Source organism: Diaporthe batatas (assembly GCF_019321695.1).
Source record: "Diaporthe batatas strain CRI 302-4 chromosome Unknown Contig00003, whole genome shotgun sequence".
Lineage (NCBI taxonomy): Eukaryota > Fungi > Ascomycota > Sordariomycetes > Diaporthales > Diaporthaceae > Diaporthe > Diaporthe batatas.
This window is the reverse complement of record NW_025408550.1, coordinates 6,306,125-6,322,123: the sequence shown is the minus strand read 5'-3', so window position 1 is coordinate 6,322,123 and position 15,999 is coordinate 6,306,125. Positions and strand designations below refer to the sequence as shown.

The 15,999-nt window shown below is 57.6% G+C and overlaps 8 protein-coding genes across 8 annotated transcripts; 4 read left to right on the top strand and 4 right to left on the bottom strand.

The window, feature by feature from the left end:
* The first annotated feature begins 345 nt into the window (after window positions 1-345).
* On the top strand, window positions 346-4,712 carry KVR01_002336 (uncharacterized protein). Its single transcript, XM_044784380.1, has 5 exons — window positions 346-1,924; window positions 2,179-2,447; window positions 2,518-2,622; window positions 2,684-4,055; window positions 4,115-4,712. The coding sequence occupies exons 1-5, from the start codon at window positions 1,648-1,650 to the stop codon at window positions 4,312-4,314; spliced, it is 2,223 nt and encodes a 740-aa protein (XP_044647351.1). The 5' UTR covers window positions 346-1,647; the 3' UTR covers window positions 4,315-4,712.
* A 979-nt stretch (window positions 4,713-5,691) lies between these two features.
* Window positions 5,692-6,803, bottom strand: KVR01_003513 (uncharacterized protein; the record flags this gene model as incomplete). The annotated part of the gene is made up of 3 exons (XM_044792666.1): window positions 5,692-6,049; window positions 6,115-6,477; window positions 6,580-6,803. 3 exons carry the CDS (start codon window positions 6,801-6,803, stop codon window positions 5,692-5,694), a joined length of 945 nt encoding a protein of 314 aa, XP_044648528.1.
* Window positions 6,804-8,143: 1,340 nt separating this feature from the next.
* On the top strand, window positions 8,144-9,282 carry KVR01_003753 (uncharacterized protein; the record flags this gene model as incomplete). Its single annotated transcript, XM_044794234.1, has 2 exons — window positions 8,144-8,404; window positions 8,482-9,282. 2 exons carry the CDS (start codon window positions 8,144-8,146, stop codon window positions 9,280-9,282), a joined length of 1,062 nt encoding a protein of 353 aa, XP_044648768.1.
* Window positions 9,283-10,065: 783 nt separating this feature from the next.
* On the bottom strand, window positions 10,066-10,921 carry KVR01_002381 (uncharacterized protein; the record flags this gene model as incomplete). Its single annotated transcript, XM_044785249.1, has 3 exons — window positions 10,066-10,517; window positions 10,660-10,828; window positions 10,898-10,921. 3 exons carry the CDS (start codon window positions 10,919-10,921, stop codon window positions 10,066-10,068), a joined length of 645 nt encoding a protein of 214 aa, XP_044647396.1.
* A 525-nt stretch (window positions 10,922-11,446) lies between these two features.
* KVR01_003901 (uncharacterized protein) lies at window positions 11,447-12,819 on the top strand. Its single transcript, XM_044786104.1, has 3 exons — window positions 11,447-11,665; window positions 11,805-12,091; window positions 12,150-12,819. The coding sequence occupies exons 1-3, from the start codon at window positions 11,656-11,658 to the stop codon at window positions 12,183-12,185; spliced, it is 333 nt and encodes a 110-aa protein (XP_044648916.1). The 5' UTR covers window positions 11,447-11,655; the 3' UTR covers window positions 12,186-12,819.
* On the bottom strand, window positions 12,372-12,755 carry KVR01_002659 (mediator complex subunit SOH1; the record flags this gene model as incomplete). The annotated part of the gene is made up of 1 exon (XM_044783498.1): window positions 12,372-12,755. The coding sequence occupies one exon, from the start codon at window positions 12,753-12,755 to the stop codon at window positions 12,372-12,374; it is 384 nt and encodes a 127-aa protein (XP_044647674.1).
* Window positions 12,820-13,395: 576 nt separating the features above from the next.
* On the top strand, window positions 13,396-14,478 carry KVR01_003272 (uncharacterized protein; the record flags this gene model as incomplete). Its single annotated transcript, XM_044794336.1, has 2 exons — window positions 13,396-13,683; window positions 13,750-14,478. The coding sequence occupies 2 exons, from the start codon at window positions 13,396-13,398 to the stop codon at window positions 14,476-14,478; spliced, it is 1,017 nt and encodes a 338-aa protein (XP_044648287.1).
* A 302-nt stretch (window positions 14,479-14,780) lies between these two features.
* KVR01_003844 (uncharacterized protein) lies at window positions 14,781-15,442 on the bottom strand (the record flags this gene model as incomplete). The annotated part of the gene is made up of 2 exons (XM_044783560.1): window positions 14,781-15,299; window positions 15,356-15,442. 2 exons carry the CDS (start codon window positions 15,440-15,442, stop codon window positions 14,781-14,783), a joined length of 606 nt encoding a protein of 201 aa, XP_044648859.1.
* Between the last annotated feature and the right edge of the window lie 557 nt (window positions 15,443-15,999).

Below are 15,999 nucleotides of genomic sequence, written 5' to 3'. Positions count from 1 at the left end.
TATGTGTATGATGCAACAAGAGCCAGGCGGGCGGGTGATCTTGTCCTGGTCTGTCTTGAGTGCTGAGTCCATGCTGGCGGAGTCCAAAATGTAAATAAAAAAATTAAAAAGTAAAAGTCTTGTCCCTTTCCCTCAGCCACACGTGGGCGCAGTGCAGCTCTGGTGCGCTGCGAGCAAGTGGGACCCGCGACCGGTACAGCGGTACAACGGTACGACGCTACCTGCCCGGTTGGTGCAGAACGTATCCGTAGGACTCAGCTTCTGGGCTTGTTGGTGCTTAGTCCTTGTCGTTGGCATTATTCACACACAAAGTCCTACGTCCCCGTCCCACGCCCACACCCAGTCCCTGTCTCCCAAGTCCCTGGTCTCAAGCCCCGCCGTCTCCCAATCCCAGTCCAGTCCCAATTCACACTATCGCGCCGGCCCAGCAGCAACCACCACCGCAACGAGCTGCCAATATCTCTGGTCAAGTTGTCACCAGCCCAAAGAGACAAGACACTCTCGCCCACACTCTCCCACGCAGTTGCAAGTCACACAAGCAAGCGGCCAAGGTCTTTATTATTATTTGCCTAGCAACCAGCCCAGCCCAGCCCAGGCCGACCCGGACGACACAACGGTACATCGCTGGAAGCGGAAAGTCATCCCAAAGAAAGAAGAGAGAGAGAGACATCAGCCCGTCCTCGTTGCGCATCCAAACACTCTCTCCCTCCTTCTCCCTCGTCCGCGCTCTCTCGTTTCACTGTCTCTTGAAGCTACACAGCACTTGCTCTCTCACTTTTTGCTTTGGGTGCAGACAGGGCCACCCGTACTGTACAATACCCCTGCGACAGACAGACCAAAGACAAGCTCGACCCGTGCCTGAACAGCTCGGCCCATAAGGTTCAACAGGCAGATGAGAGTCACGGTCCTGAGACGGGACAGCACACTCACGAGCGACCTGAAGCAGCTGCCTCATGCACGGTGCGGCAGTCACCCCAGCCGTACCGCAACCGCAACCGCAACCGCAGACTGCGAGACTTGCAGCAAGAGACTTGCAGACTTGCAGCAGGAGACCAACCGTACCTGCAACGGCAACAGCACCCGCGGTGAAGCAGTCCTAGTCCTGCCTGCATCTGTCTAATTTCTCACTCGCCCTCCTCCTCTCCCCATCCCCCCCTCCAATCCTACGCCCTCGATTTCCTCGCCCGCTCTCGCTCGCTCGCCTACATCCAAATTCGAAATTCCGATCCAACCCAACAGCCCCAGCCCCAGCCCCAGCGGCAGCACGACAGCCTAGGCCATCCTGAGCAAGACGAGGACAGACAATATTACCTACCACCAACCTACCGACCTGCCTGCCTGCCTGACAGCGACCCTGTTCGTACCCTTTGGCCTTGGGGCCCTATCCTGTCCATCCTGTCCAGCCCTGTCCAGTCCTATCCTCTCTTGTTTTGTCCTGTGTGTGTTGTCCTGGACTGTCCTAGCCCACACCACACACACTAGGTACTACTACACCCCCCCTCCTCTTCCTCTCGCTTCCCGCATCCTACTCCCCCGTCTTTGGGCCTGGGCGGCTGAATCGTGCCACCCTTAGGTTTCGTCCTTTTTAAGATTTAATACAGCACCCCCCCGCCGCTCTTTTAATCGTTCCCGCATCCCTCCTCCCTTATGAGCTCTCTGAATTCCCGCTTGAAACAGCTTGGCTTTGCGAAACGCAAATCGAGTGCCAGCATCCAGTCGCCAGACCTATCGCAGAGCCAGAGTCGCACTCCCCCGCCGCAGGGCTCGTCCCAATCGTCCACCCACAACAGCACTCCCCCATCCCACGTCCGACCCGCCGGCCAAGCTCCCTCCATTGCCTCCAACTCCTCGCAGCAGTCCCTGCCCCAGATGAACCACCCCGGCCAAGGGCAGCGGCCACCGAGCTACACGGCTGGATATCCTGGTGGGTACCCTCCTCCGCCCACCCTCACCCCGACCCCCCCCTCCCACCCTCTACTGCGCCCTCTGCAGACCCCCTCTCCCCGAGCCCACCCCCCCAAACTTATTAATCCCGTAACCCATCTACCCACCCAAAGCCCAACCCAACCTTGCCCAGCCATTGTTATATACAATACACCGAGCTGCCCCCACCTTCGCCTGCGTCAACACCAATCTGTTTCTCTTGACGACTGACATCGGCCTTGTCGCCCACTACAGGACAAGCTCGAACTCCTCCTACGCAGATGGTCGGTGGCCCTCCACCCATCAACACCGGAGCTCCCCCCGTCGCCGGTTACCCCCCTCAGCTACCACCAATGCAAGGCGGCCCGCCAGTCGCCGGAGGCCCGCCAGGCTACACTGGCGGTGCCGGAGGCTACGGCCCTCCCCCGAGCCAGAACCTTCCCACCGCATCGTATACCAGACCTGCTGCCGAGGTCGAGGGCAACAGCAGGAGCAAGGCGCAACTGATCGTCGGCATTGATTTTGTAAGAAGATGCGCGCCCCGCGCGGGCAGGTACCAATGGCCATGGCCACCCCGCTGATCGAAGCTCTCAGGGCACAACATTCTCCGGTGTCGCATTTGCATTCGCAACAAATAACGAGGCAAAAGAGGACATCATCACAGAATGGCCGGGTGCCGGATCATACACAAAGCAGAAGGTAAGCCACGATCCAGCTCGCTTACTTCGGCCTACCCGGCAGCTGACACAGACGCCTCTAGATCCCCACCGTCCTCTACTACGACCAATACCAAAAAGTTGTCGGCTGGGGCCCCGATATCGCCGATGCCCTCGCACCAACAGGGTATCCCAAGCCAGGGGTGCAAAAGGTGGAATGGTTCAAGCTGCAGTTGATGCTTTCTGGTAACACCTATATCGACCCTATCAACCTGCCACCTCTGCCACCAGGGAAGTCCGAGATCGATGTCGCCGCGGATTACCTGTTCAAGCTCCGCCAGGCCATGCGGGCTGCCCTGCAGAAGACCCTGGGTGAGGTCTTTAATCGAGAGGAGCGCAACATTCGGTACTACCTGACGGTGCCTGCTATCTGGAACGACGCCGGGAAGGCTGCCACGAGGGCTGCTGCTATCCAGGCCGGCTTCCTCCGGGACGAGAACGACAACCGATTGACCCTGGTCTCCGAGCCCGAGGCTGCTGCGCTCTTCTGTGCAAAGACCGGTCTCCTCAACCTCAAAGTCCATGACGCCCTGCTTATCGTGGATTGTGGTGGCGGTACAGTCGATTTGATCGCATATGAGGTCGAGGACGAAAACCCATTCACAGTCGCCGAGTGCACAGCCGGTTCCGGAGATTCCTGCGGCTCGACCGCCCTGAACCGCAACTTCAGCAACATATTGAGGACCAAGATCAGGAAGATGAAGCTACCGGACGGATCCAAGACCGCAGGCCGCGTGTACGCAAAGTGCATCATGGACTTTGAGAACCGTATCAAGGCAGATTTCCGCAACAACGGGCAAAAGTGGGCTGTGGATGTGGGCATTGAGGCCGAGTTCCCAGAGGCCGGTATCGAGGAGGGTTACATGACATTCACCAACGAGGAGATCCTGCAGTGCTTCGAGCCCGTGGTCAACCGCATTCTCGAACTCGTGCGCAACCAGATCATCGCGATACAGGCGCAGAACCGCGCGCTGCAAAACATCTTGGTTGTCGGTGGTTTTGGTGCCTCCGAGTACCTCTTCCAGCAGATCAAGCTGCACGTGCCCCCTCAGTTCCAGTCCAAGGTCGTGCGGCCCATGGACTCTGTTGCGGCTATTGTCAAAGGCGCTGTCACTGCCGGCATCACTGAGCGCGTCATCACTCACCGTATCGCACGGAGGCACTACCTCATGGCCACCCTGCAGCCATTCAAGGAGGGCTACCACCCAGAGGCATACCGTGTGCCCTCGCTTGACGGCAAGGACCGATGCAAATTCACGCGACAAATCTTCGTGCAAAAGGGTCAAAAGGTCAAGATTGGAGAGCCCGTTAAGGTCTCTTTCTTCCGCCAAGTCGCACCCGGAGCGACGCTCATGTACGAAGATATCCTATATGCTTGTGATGACGACGTTTGCCCCGAGTACACTAAGGATCCTCGTAAGTCTCGCCCCTTTACCAAATAATGATGAGGCATACGTTGCTAACTCTCTGTCTAGGAATCAAGGAGGTTGTCACGCTGACTTCGGATCTCTCGCGCAAGAACCTCGAGAAGGACTTCGAGCGCATGGACACGCCACAAGGCACGTTTTACCGCGTGTACTTCGATATCTACCTGACGCTGGACGGGTCGGAGTTCAGCGCCGAGCTAGTCTGCCAGGGCGAGGTCATGGGCCGTTGCAGGGCGAGGTTCAGATAGGAGGGTCAGTAGCGTAAACTAACTGAGTGACGATTTCTTGAGATCTGGCGTGGGAAGAAGCAAAACATCTGGAATGTGGGTTTTCTCGCATCGTCTACGTTCCGACGTTATTGGGGGGGGGGGGGGATTCGATTTTGGTTTCTGCTTTTGAGTGGCCCTCCCACTGGCTGAGGCGATTGATACCACGACCCGCAGGCATGACCATCTACATACAACAACACATGAAAATAAAAAGAGGAGAGCGTGGTGGAAAGCGAGAGCTTTCGGCTTTATAGCAGCGTCTAGCGCATTAGATGGTTACCTAGGTAATCTAATCTTGTAGTAAAGAGCATTGAAGTCATGAAGAAGCTTACAATGTTCCTACTATTTTCCGCGTAATGAGAGCTCGTCATTAGGAGCATGACCTGTTTTGTTTCTGATGGTAAAATATCCAATAGGCTTCGGGAAACTATGTCACTAGAGGTGTGCATGTGTTGTTTTATCTTGCGGGCACATTAGTTTGTTACGATGGTGTTCCGACGCTCACATTGTCAACAGCTTCTTCCCAACAGCGACCCGCTACCAGCGCGTCACAAGCACACGTCCAATTACAATGTGCACCCTTCGCGGTCTGGTCAAGATGCGCCCCGAGTTCATGAGCTCCGTTAAAGCATCACGGGTGGGCTTTGACCTTGGATCTCGTGCTAGTAGATATAGGATTTTCTGCCACCTGCGGGGCCATTCAATATGATGGGATACCAAATCCCGTTACCGCAGACAATAAAGATGTTGAGCTCTAGCATAATGTATAGGCTTCACTCTTTTGTAAATTGTGCCCGGGTAAAGAGGTGAGATCTTTGTCACAGCAATGTTCGGCGCGCACTATGCATATGTTTTGCCTCGTTCGCTCTGAAAGTAACAACCTTTTAGTGGCGCGAGAAGATGATCAATCATCTTGACTATCTGCCAGAAAATCCCGAGGTGTAAGACATTCAATATTCCACCGAGGTTTTCATGCTCGCATGAGACGTAAGTACCAATGCGAAAGGAGTTTCGCGCAGACCTAGGTCTTGCCGATCAACGCAATGGTTGGGCAAGGACTAATTATCAACCCCTCACCTAAACCGCCCAACCTGAAAGGATCATTCACTCCTATCAGTACATAAGAGCCATACCGTCACTATAACGATCCCGTCAACGGACCCCTGAGGGAGCGTGCCGACCTGGTACTCCCCGGGGCGGAGGTCCTCGCCCTGTGAGGGCAGACCGTCACGGAAACTGTCACAGTGTTGGTAGGTTGGTCATGGTTGTGAGTTGATTATAACACAATGAGGAAGAAGAATGGGAACTAGGCTCGCTGACGAAGCCACGGCGTTTATGCCGATATAGTAGAGTGGGTCAAGAGTGCCAGTAGGTACCGTGACAGAAACCGCCGCCGCTGCCACAGTCGCTCAACTTGAACAGGCTGGGAATGCAGATGATGTCATTGTGGTCGAGCTGGATCTCGTCCAACAGTGTCTTCAGGTTGGCTTTGATGTGCTTCTGGACATACTCGTTCACGGGGTTGAAGTTGGTATCGCAAGGATCTGTTCGATTGTGGCACTGGGCTTCAGGACCCGGCCTCTGTGCCATCTCCGGTGAAGGTGATGGTGAGCAGACCACCGTGGCCAGCGGCCGAGGCCTGCTGAGCCGATCGATAGCGGATCTGGTATCGGAGACAGAGATGGTAAATCCAAGCTTGTTGTGGTAGGGCAGGCTAGGGAACTGAACAAATTTGTCTACGTGTCCAACGACCTACCACCCAGCCCCCAAGCCTCTGACCTTGTCAGACATCCAGCATGTTCTCCACCGGGAGCCTGTCGAAATGTTTCGCCATAATTTATACGCTCGACGGGATACCTGATGCCGGACTTTAGAGTACAAGGGAGAATGGCCTCGAGGTTTCTGAAGCTGTTGGTCTCACGGTGACCAAAACTATCACTGGTGCCGGGGCATACGCGGATCGCATCAAGTCCACCGGGACCCGGCATAGTAGTGTAGGCGAATTCGAGGAACCCCTGAGCCCAGATATCACCAGACTGTTTGTAAAGTAGCATGGGATCTGTGCCTCCAGCCTTGACGCGAGCCTCATCAATCTGGCAGGTGGAGTTAGCCTGGATAGGCTCTGAGTTGTTCTCCGTCGCGCTGCATAAACATTCGCAATGCCGTTCGTTGGTGAACACTTTGATAGGTATCTAGGTAGCGCCCGAATAGGTAATCAATATTCTGGCGCAAGTTGCAAGTGACCTGAATCGTCGTTGCAGGCAGCCAGCCCATCGCTGCTCAGCGGATTCCTGTTGGTGACGGTATTGGCAGTCTTCTAAGTTATTGACGATGCTGGGCAGACATATAAGCACCACTCTCGGGGGTTCAAGTGGACTTCCCGCCAGAGTCGAAACTGCCTTGGACATCAACAGAGACGTCGCGGTTGCTGTCGGCGCGGATGTCAGCCTTCTTGAGACCTTGCGCATTGGTGAGGGTGGTCTGCAAGCCTAGGCTAATCGCCAAGATAATAGAGGTTAACATGATGGTTTGGGCTGACAGAACAAGGCTGTTGGCGGAGGAAATACAAGGCACAAGGTTTGGGATGAAGAGCAACCGTGTCAGTGATGTATGACAGAGGAGTTCCGCATGAGACTTATACATCCGTAGGGCTGGCCGGTCCAACCACAACAATATCAGGCTTGCCGCCTCATCACCCCTTGGCTTGAATGCAAAGAAAACGCGTCCATGGACATAATAAAATCTCGCATCAAGAGGACAAGTCATGCTAGCTGCGAAAATTGAAGCTATCACCACGGTACTATCGCAGTGTACAGATCAAGAAGAACTTGGGGTGCAGCAGCATCCCTGTCTGTACACCAGCCTAGTCATGACTGGCTGGAAAGTCTCCAGATGCGGAAATTCAATGTATAGGCAGCCATTGCCAAGGATCCTAACTATTAGTTATAAATACAAACCTTTGCGTCTTGTCCTGAGTGGGACGTGCGTTTGGTACTACTATAGCTTGGGTGCTTTTTGATTCTAGAAGCGGCCAACAGTGCTTGCTGCCCAGCCTTTTATATCTAGAAAACACCTCCCATTACATTATTTCCTATACAGCAACATATCAGACAGCTACCGAGGAATCATCTGCGATCCAGGTTCGCTGGGCGCCCGAGTCCAGACCGGCTTCGATGACATCAGCGCGGATTCCAGGGTCTTGACGGGAAGTGATGGGGCCATGCCGCTTCTGTACAGGCGCTTGATCGGGCGGCTGCCAAGCGAGAGACTCCCAAACCAAGTTGCGGCCCCTGCAGCTCAGCCCACTGAAACGCTGTGCAGGTCAGTCTTCCAATCAGGCACAGTTATCCTGGCCAAGACGGCCTGAAAAGGGAACGCTGACTTGGAATCCTGAAAACCAACCGCTCATGCGTCATCCCCACCCCGGCGGCAAAGGCCAGGGAGGGTCCATGGCAGAGAGATGCATGGCAGCGGGACCTGGGCTTGGGCGTCTGGGACGAACGACGGCAGCTTAAATGGCCATCAGGCCGTCAAGCCATTGACACACGTCGAGGATCTCTTGGACATCCAGGAACAGTGTTTGTTGTGCTTGTACTACACCCATCAGCTCTTAATAGACCGTCGTGCATCTGTTTCGAAACATTTCTTTGCCGTCGGATCTTTATCCCACGTCTCAGATACAGCACCGCATATCATTTCCCAGTCTCACATATATCTATCTATCCATCACTAAGATCTGTACGACTACTTAGACGCGCCACCGCAGATTTACAGCCAGGAGCCAGCAAAACACATCCTCACCGCGAGGATGGTCTTGTGGCAGGATACCGTGCCTCTGGTGATTACCAACAACTGCGGGGACACGATATGGCCAGGCATTTTCACAACGGCTGGGACAGGCCCTGGGACGGGTGGCTTCGAGCTGGCAGCAGGCGCCAGCCGGTCGCTTGAGGTTGGGTCAGACTGGTTTGGGAGGATATGGGGACGGACAAATTGCACATCACCAGCAGAAGGCGTCTTGACATGCACAACCGGTAGCTGTGGGCAGATGGACTGCGCACAAGCAGCAGTAAGTCGCAACCCCCTCGAGTGCTATTTCTCCTGGAAACATCTGGGCCACTGGCAGCTAACAAGTGCCCCCCCCAGGGTAACCCCCCAGCCACGTTGGCCGAGATTCTCCTCAAGGGCGGAGTGGGCAACAACCAGAACTTTGTCGACATCAGCATCGTTGACGGCTACAACCTGCCCCTGGCGATGGAGTACCAGCCCAACCCCAACGGCCAGCAGCCGCCTCCCAACCTGGTCAACCCAGCCTGCATCGCAACGGCAGGCTACCTTGGGCCACCCAGCCGCACCGGCACCGTCTTCACCAACGAGACGTACCCCATGCCGTACGAGAGCAAGCAGACCTCAGACAAGGTCGGCCACTGGTGCCCCTGGAACCTACAGATCCTCGACCCGCCCAAGCTGGGCGAGGGCATCTACCCCTACCCGGACGACAACACCCCTCGGCCCGTCTTCGACCCGTGCCTCAGCTCCTGCAAGAAGACAAACAGCGCAAAGGACTGCTGCGACGGCGAGTACAACGACCCGGACAAGTGCCCCCGCAGCCTCTACGCACGCCACGCCAAGCGCGTGTGCCCGGACGCCTACAGCTTCCCCTACGACGACCAGGCCTCGACCTTTGTCATCCCCGGCGGCGGCGGCTGGGGCGTCACGTTCTGCCCTGCCGGCCGGAGCACCGATATCCTCCGCACCTTTGGCGCCCAGATCAGCCAGTGGGCCGCTTCCGGAGACATGTCCGAGGACATCCTGCAGGCTGCGCGGAACGTCTCCTTCATCGAGGCCCAGGGCGGCGCCGCCGGTGGTCGGGCGGCGGGCGGCAGCTTCATGGGCAGGGTTTTCATCGCGGTCGTTGTTTCCCTGGCCGTCAATGCGGTGTTTTAAGAGCTGTCAAGCATTTGCAATGAGTGATCTATCTGGCGGAGCGATGAGAGCCACGGACGACTAGGCATTTGGCATTTTGGGAGACGGACTCTGAGAGATCCCTACTCCTACTGCATTGGTTGGTTGAGTTGATGGGCTCCCCTTTCCCTCTGGCCCGACTTATATTACGCATACTATATACCCTATTAGAGCGCGTCGATAGCATTTCCTTGGATTTCATACTCATTCATTCACATTTTCCGGAGCCGTCTTGTTCGTGTCAGTAATGCATGTCCTTTGGGCAGCTTTACACAAAACTTTGTGCTGCCGATCTGTATCAAACTCCCACTATCACGGTTCGTCGCACAACGCGACGGGGTTCGCAGACGGTCACTCCGTCGATGGAACCGTCAAGCCGTTGCGAGTAGAGGCCAACATGTTTAGCTCCAAAACGGTCTGAAGCCTGGAATTTGCTAGATCAGACCGTTGGGCGAGCCGCTGAGGGCCGTGAAAGAGAGTTGCGGACTTTCGAAGCTGGACGATTGACATCCCTAGATCCTCCACCCAAAGAGTCTCAGGGGGGGACCGTTCAACATGCAGTTCCTCGCAATAAACGCCGTTTGCTGTATTTGCCCTCCAAATGACCCCCATGTGCTTTCTAAATTTGGGTGACCACGCACAGCCGGCTCATCAAAACCCCCAATGAGCACAGCCGCGATTCTGTATGCACACGCCCACCTGGTTCGCACACACCAAGGGAAAACCCACCAGATACATACCAGCCGCACCGGCCAGCCCTGTTGCTTATTTCCTGGCGGCCTTCTGCTTCCTCCTCCGCTCCCACTCGGCCCTCTCCTCGTCATCGCTCCCGCTGAACTCGGCATCGTCGTCGCTGTCGGGGTCCAGCATGGGGGCGCTGATGACGCCGTCGGCGCCGGAGCCGGCTGCGGCGGCGGAGCCCTGGACAAAGTCGCCCTTGTTGAGGGCGGCGTACTCGTGCTTCTGTATCAGGTCGCGCAGGCCCGTGTTGCGCGGGTCGACGAGCTGGTAGGCGGTCAGGCCGCCCTTGTTCTTGGCGCGCGGGTTGGAGCCGGCCTCGAGCATCATGTCGACCAGGGCGTTGCCGAACTCGCGCTGCGCCTCGGGCTCGCTGTTGATCCAGCGCACCGCAGAGTGCAGCGGCGTGTCGCCCTCCAGCCGGTTCGTGGGGTCGCACTCGAAGTTGTCCTGGTCGAGGAGGAAGTCGATGATCTCGTCTGCGGGAGAGCAGGGGGGGGGGTATGAGTTAGCCTCCAGGACGGTGAGATGGGAGCAGGCGTGATAGGGCGGGGCTCTGTGGTGTGTGTGTATAATGTGTATTCAGGAGAGGGAATTAAGGGGCGTGGGGGCGTGGCGTACAGTTCCCCTGGAGAGCAGCCTCATGGTACAGGTGATTTCCCATGACGGTTGTTGTGTTGTTCAGCAGGTCGGCGATCTCCTTGTCGTCCTTGCCGTCGAGCGTCTCCTGCATGAGCTCGACGTTGTTGCGCCGGCAGGCCTCGATGAGGATCTCCTTTGCGGAGGCGCCCTGTGGGGAGGGGGCGGCGTCAGCACTGGTCTAAGCAAACAAGGACAGGCGGCATGTTGGGTTGCGTACATCGTGCTCTTCTTGATGGGCCATGGTGAGGGTGAGCTGCAGCTGGACAAAGAGGCTCGCCTGTGGCAGGGCGGACCGAGTTTGGGGGTGAGATGGCCCTGCGTGGAACTATAGGGAGAGGTTCTGGGTTTCAGGGACAGCTCCTGCAGGCAGAGCGTCCGAAGTCCGTATGAGCCTGCTGTGGCGTGAGATTCTGCGCTGTGTAGTCGTCTTCGCCGCGGGCACAAGCGTCGTGGTTTGAGTTGGACAGACGTCACCCTTTGGGATCTTCAAACCCGAGGTTTAGGAGGTGGCAGTGACTTGGAGGTACCAAGCCACCGCGCACGCGCATGCCCTGAGTGCAAGCCGAAACCCAAGCAACCTGGCAACCTGGCGCCCGCAAGACCGCCCCGCCGGCCAGGCCAGAATCGCGTGGGGTTGTTACCCCCATCCCAGCAGCCCAGCGAGGGGTCCTCCTGTTCAAGGTACGCGCCGCGTAGTGGGCTGCTTTTAATTGCTAGCGCCTAGAGTAGCCGCCCTTTGCCTGCCGCCAGGCGGTCTGGTGGGTGGGTGACGACCTGCTGCTTGGAATTTCCCTCCATTTTCCATGGCAGCAGCCCGAGGAGTCACTTCTGGCCGATTTTTGAAAAAAAGAAGCACCGCTTGATTTCACACCCATGTGGTGAACTGGCCATGCAACAACGGTGACACCGGAGCAACAGGCCGCATCATATTGAACAGGTCATTTCGATTGCAACTACTTGTACGACCGAGTAAAGATGCTGCTCTGTAAGGCCAAACCCTCTGCCCCTCTGCCTACGTGACTGCTTGTCTCAGGAGGGCGCGTGTCGCATCCTGTCGCATCGCAACAGATCGCAAGAGACAGCTAAATGCGAGATGGCCCTAACCTTTCTCCTGCCTGTTCCAGTCTGCCCCCACTGCGCAAACATCCTAACCGTGTCCGCCATGGACAACGGGCTGAACCGCCTCGAGTGCCGAACCTGCCCCTACGAGTACGCCATCACCGAGCCGCTTTACTCTCGCCGTGTCTTCCACCGCAAGGAGAGAGAGGACGTCTTTGGCGGCCCGGGAGCGTGGGACAACGCCCAGAAGGGCAAGGCCCAGTGCCCCGCCGAGGGCTGCGACGGCGAGGAGGCCGCCTTCTTCCAGGTCCAGATCCGCAGTGCCGACGAGCCCATGACCAGTTTCTTCAAAGTGCGTACATGTGCGGCCTCGCACACTATATTGCAAAAAAAGACTGACTCTTGTGCAGTGCATGACTTGTGGGCATCGTTGGAGGGAGAACTAGTGACGTGATTGCGACCCGGCGTGGTGCAGTGGTCCTTGACACTGGCAGGCAGGACTATGTAGTGGTTGTCTTTTTGGGCGGGGGTGCATGGCGGGGAGTTTGGGTGTTCTCGTTTAGTGGCGCATCGCTTCTGTTCTTGGTAGATTCAAGGAAGCCCTCAATCAATCATGGAACGCTTCTGGTCTCTCAGACCTCCTTCTCCTTGTGCCACTCGACGGCGGCCTTTGTGCCCTCCTGGATCAGTGCGGCCACAAAGTCGGGGCTGATGATGTCGCGCCGGAAGCGCTCCTGCTGCAGCAGCTCGAGGTTCTTGAGCGTCGGGCCCGGATAGGTGAGATACTTGAGGTAGGGTGGCTGGCTCCAGTACTGCAGGTATCTGAGATATGCGACAAAGGCAGGCTGCTGGAGGAGCTTCTGGGCGGCGAGGTGGTTCAGGTAGTTGGGGTTGGCCAGGGACTGTACAAACTCGAGCTCGATCTCGAAGCGCGTGTAGCCGCCATACTTGGGCTCGCGGGGACCATTGTCCTGGCCCTCGGTCGGGGCCGCAGGAGGCGCTTGTGACGACGCCATCGTGGGGTTTGACAGGGTGATTCCGGATGGTGTCAATGAATAGAGGAGTGGCAGTGATTGGAAGCCGTCGCCTGGTTGCACATGTGGTGTGGGTGTGAGCCGGACAGGCGGACAGGCTCGCAAGCCTGCTTATGTAAGACTGCTTCGCTGGCTGCCCCTCCGCTGGCTGCCCCTCCTCGTTGCTACTGCCGGCCAGCAATAATTGTTGATGCTTCTTCACCTACCTCTACCCCGACTTCACTGCTTGGGCGTGTCGAGGATGAGTGCAGGGACAGAGATGGGAGTCCAAGGTTCTCAGGCGTGTCTGGGTCCTGATCTGGGCTTCTGCCTACTACAAGATGGACTGGCAACCAAGGGTGGGTTGCGGGTATGTGCCCTCAGCCAACGGGACTCATCTCAGGCCTGAGCTTACCCTTCGGTGTAGGCTTCTTGACCTGGCCGCATTCATACAACCTCACGACGCGTCACGCTACTATATACTCAATTCCATCCCGCCATATCTCGACGGACACGCTCCTCTGTTGGACCAGTCCATCTATACTGCCTGAGCGCTTCCATCCGCCTCATCCGTGAGCCACCACACCGGGCCTGAAGGACACAACTCTCAAGATACCGACCCAAAGCTTGAGGAAGCACCACCATGTCATCTACATCACAGATCAGGACCCGCCTCCTCATTCTCTCCGACACTCACGGCCGCAGCCTCTTTGACCCGCGCACGAACCCGGACGAGGCCCGGAAATATGCCTTCCGCGAGCCCCTCCCGAGCGCAGATGTCGCAATTCACTGTGGCGACCTGACTCTTCACTCGCATGTCAGCGAGTACCAGAAGACCTTCGATTTGATGAGGTCGATTGACGCCCCGTTGAAGCTGGTCATCCCTGGCAACCACGATTGCAGCATGGACGTGGGCTTCTGGGAGAAAGACGTAAGATGCCCCACCCGTCTACCTTCTTCCTCACGTCCCGGGGATGCTGACCTCCAGACATGAAAGTGCTTGCGGAGACGCCACCTGCCCGAGGAGATGATGGCTCGCCTCTTACGCCAGCCGTACGAGACCTATGAGGTTGTCGAACAAGCCCGGCGGGACGGGATCCACGTCCTGACGGAGGAAGGCACCTACCACTTCATCCTTTCCAATGGCGCACGGCTCACCGTCTACGCCAGTCCGTGGACACCCGAGTACGGCAGGTGGGGGTTTCAGTATGGCGAGGGCGGCCACAACTTCGCCATCGAGCGGGATACCGATGTCGCCATGACACATGGGCCACCCCATAAGATGCTGGACCGCACGAGGAGCCACGACGACGCCGGCTGCCCTTCGCTGTGGGCCGCCGTGGCGAGGGCGAGGCCACGCGTGCATTGCTTCGGCCACATCCATGAAAGTTATGGGGCGGTGATGCACTCGTGGGAGGGCGAGGGCGAGGGCGAGCAGATGGCCTTGGAGAGGACCGGGGCTGGTGAAGTCACCGGGGACATCACCCCTGTGAGCCTGTGTCCTGTTGACGAGGGATCGATCCAATTTCAGGCTGGGAGCGAGACGCTCTTTGTCAACGCCGCGGTTATGACAGTGGCGTATAAGCCGCACCAGTCGCCCTGGTTGGTAGACCTGGAGCTGCCTAGCCCCGACGACCAACACAAGGAGAAGGCGGATAGGACCCGGGAGTTATTGTCGAGAACGAGGACGCTCCAGGACGGACCAACAATTAAGAAGGACTCTTGAGCCGAGAACAAGTCAATAATGCGTTGAGCCTCACGGAGCAGCAAGCTCACGAGTTCAGTCACCCAGAAAGTGGCAATGTGGGCGGATTTGAGATTACATTAGACGTCATTGCCGCAGCTAGTTGAGGCGCTCATTAAGTTACCATACAGGTTTCAAGCTGATCCATTACCATCGCTTCCTTCAGACTTGATTCACATAAACTCGAGACATGGCGTGGCACCGACTGCTGAATTCCTGACCCCGATTTTGCCCCCGAAATAGACTCGGCCTACAGCCCCAAACAAAGGTCGCTCCAACATAGCCTACAGGAACGCAGCAACGACAGCCAGGAAACCACCGAGCAGGCCACCGCTGACGGCAGGGCCGACGAACGCCGCACCCGCCGTCGCAGACGCAGACGCGGCGCTGCCACTGGCCGAGCTGCTCCCCGAGGCCGACGCGGAGGTCCTGGTGCTGGTGGCCCTGCTGGTCCCGCTGCTCTCGGAGCTGGAAGACGCGGTGGTGGTGCCGTTGGTGGCGCCAGTGGCGGAGGCGCCGGCGGACGAGGAGGTGGCGGAGGTGACGGAGGCGTCGCTGCTGGCGGACGAGGAGCCCGTGGCGCTGGCGCTGGCACTGGCGCTGCCCGTCTCGGAGGCGGTGGCCGAGAAGGCCACGCACGCGGCGGACCCGGCGGACTGGGCCTGGCCCAGGTCGCCGGCGTTGCAGTTGCTCAGCAGGCAGCCCGCGGCCTGGGCGCCAATCTCGGACTGTGAGGCACACGCGCAGGCCTGGTCGGTTGCTGGGGTGCAGACTGCGGCGATGGCGGAGGTGAGGCACGGGGTCTGTGGGCACGTGTCAGTGAGAGCCAGTGTGGTGTTTTCAGGGTAGGGAGACTTACAGCGCAGGCGGGCTGGCCCTCGAGACCTGCTTGGGCGGCGGCGAGGCCGGCGGCAGCAGAAACGGTGAAGAGAACGGCAGACTTCATGTTGTGTGTGTGTGTGTGTGAGTGAGTAGGTGGGTGGGAGATTCGATCAGTCTGTTGGGTGGGTTTGAATTGGGGTATTTATTATATTGTCCGATTGCGTGTTGTCCTTGTCCAAATGTGCGTCCGGTGGTGCGTTCGTTCTTTTATTAGTCCAGCAGTGGAGGGAAACTGGTGTTGGCCGGACAGGCACGTCTATAACTAGGATGGGGACCAGGCTGCGCTTTATTGCTTGCCACTAAGCCCCAGTCCGGCCGGACAGGAACAGACTCCAGAGCCAAAATCCCCAAGACTGATTGAAGCTCCCCCAAATCCCGAGAGGTCGACCACGCCACCCTGCCTGTGATTTGCCCACCAAGACCTCAATTTCAGCCACGCCAAAGCTTCATCACAAGGTCCTGCAGGGGCAACCAGCTCCTATCCCTGCCGATACAGGGGTAACTTGCCTGATTGGGGGCGTGCGTGCGGGGCCCCCAGTGGCACGACCGGCACGACCTGGATGGTTCCGCCTCGACTCTCGGCTGTCAAGATGAGGGGCCCACCCGGCCAAAAGTCTAAAT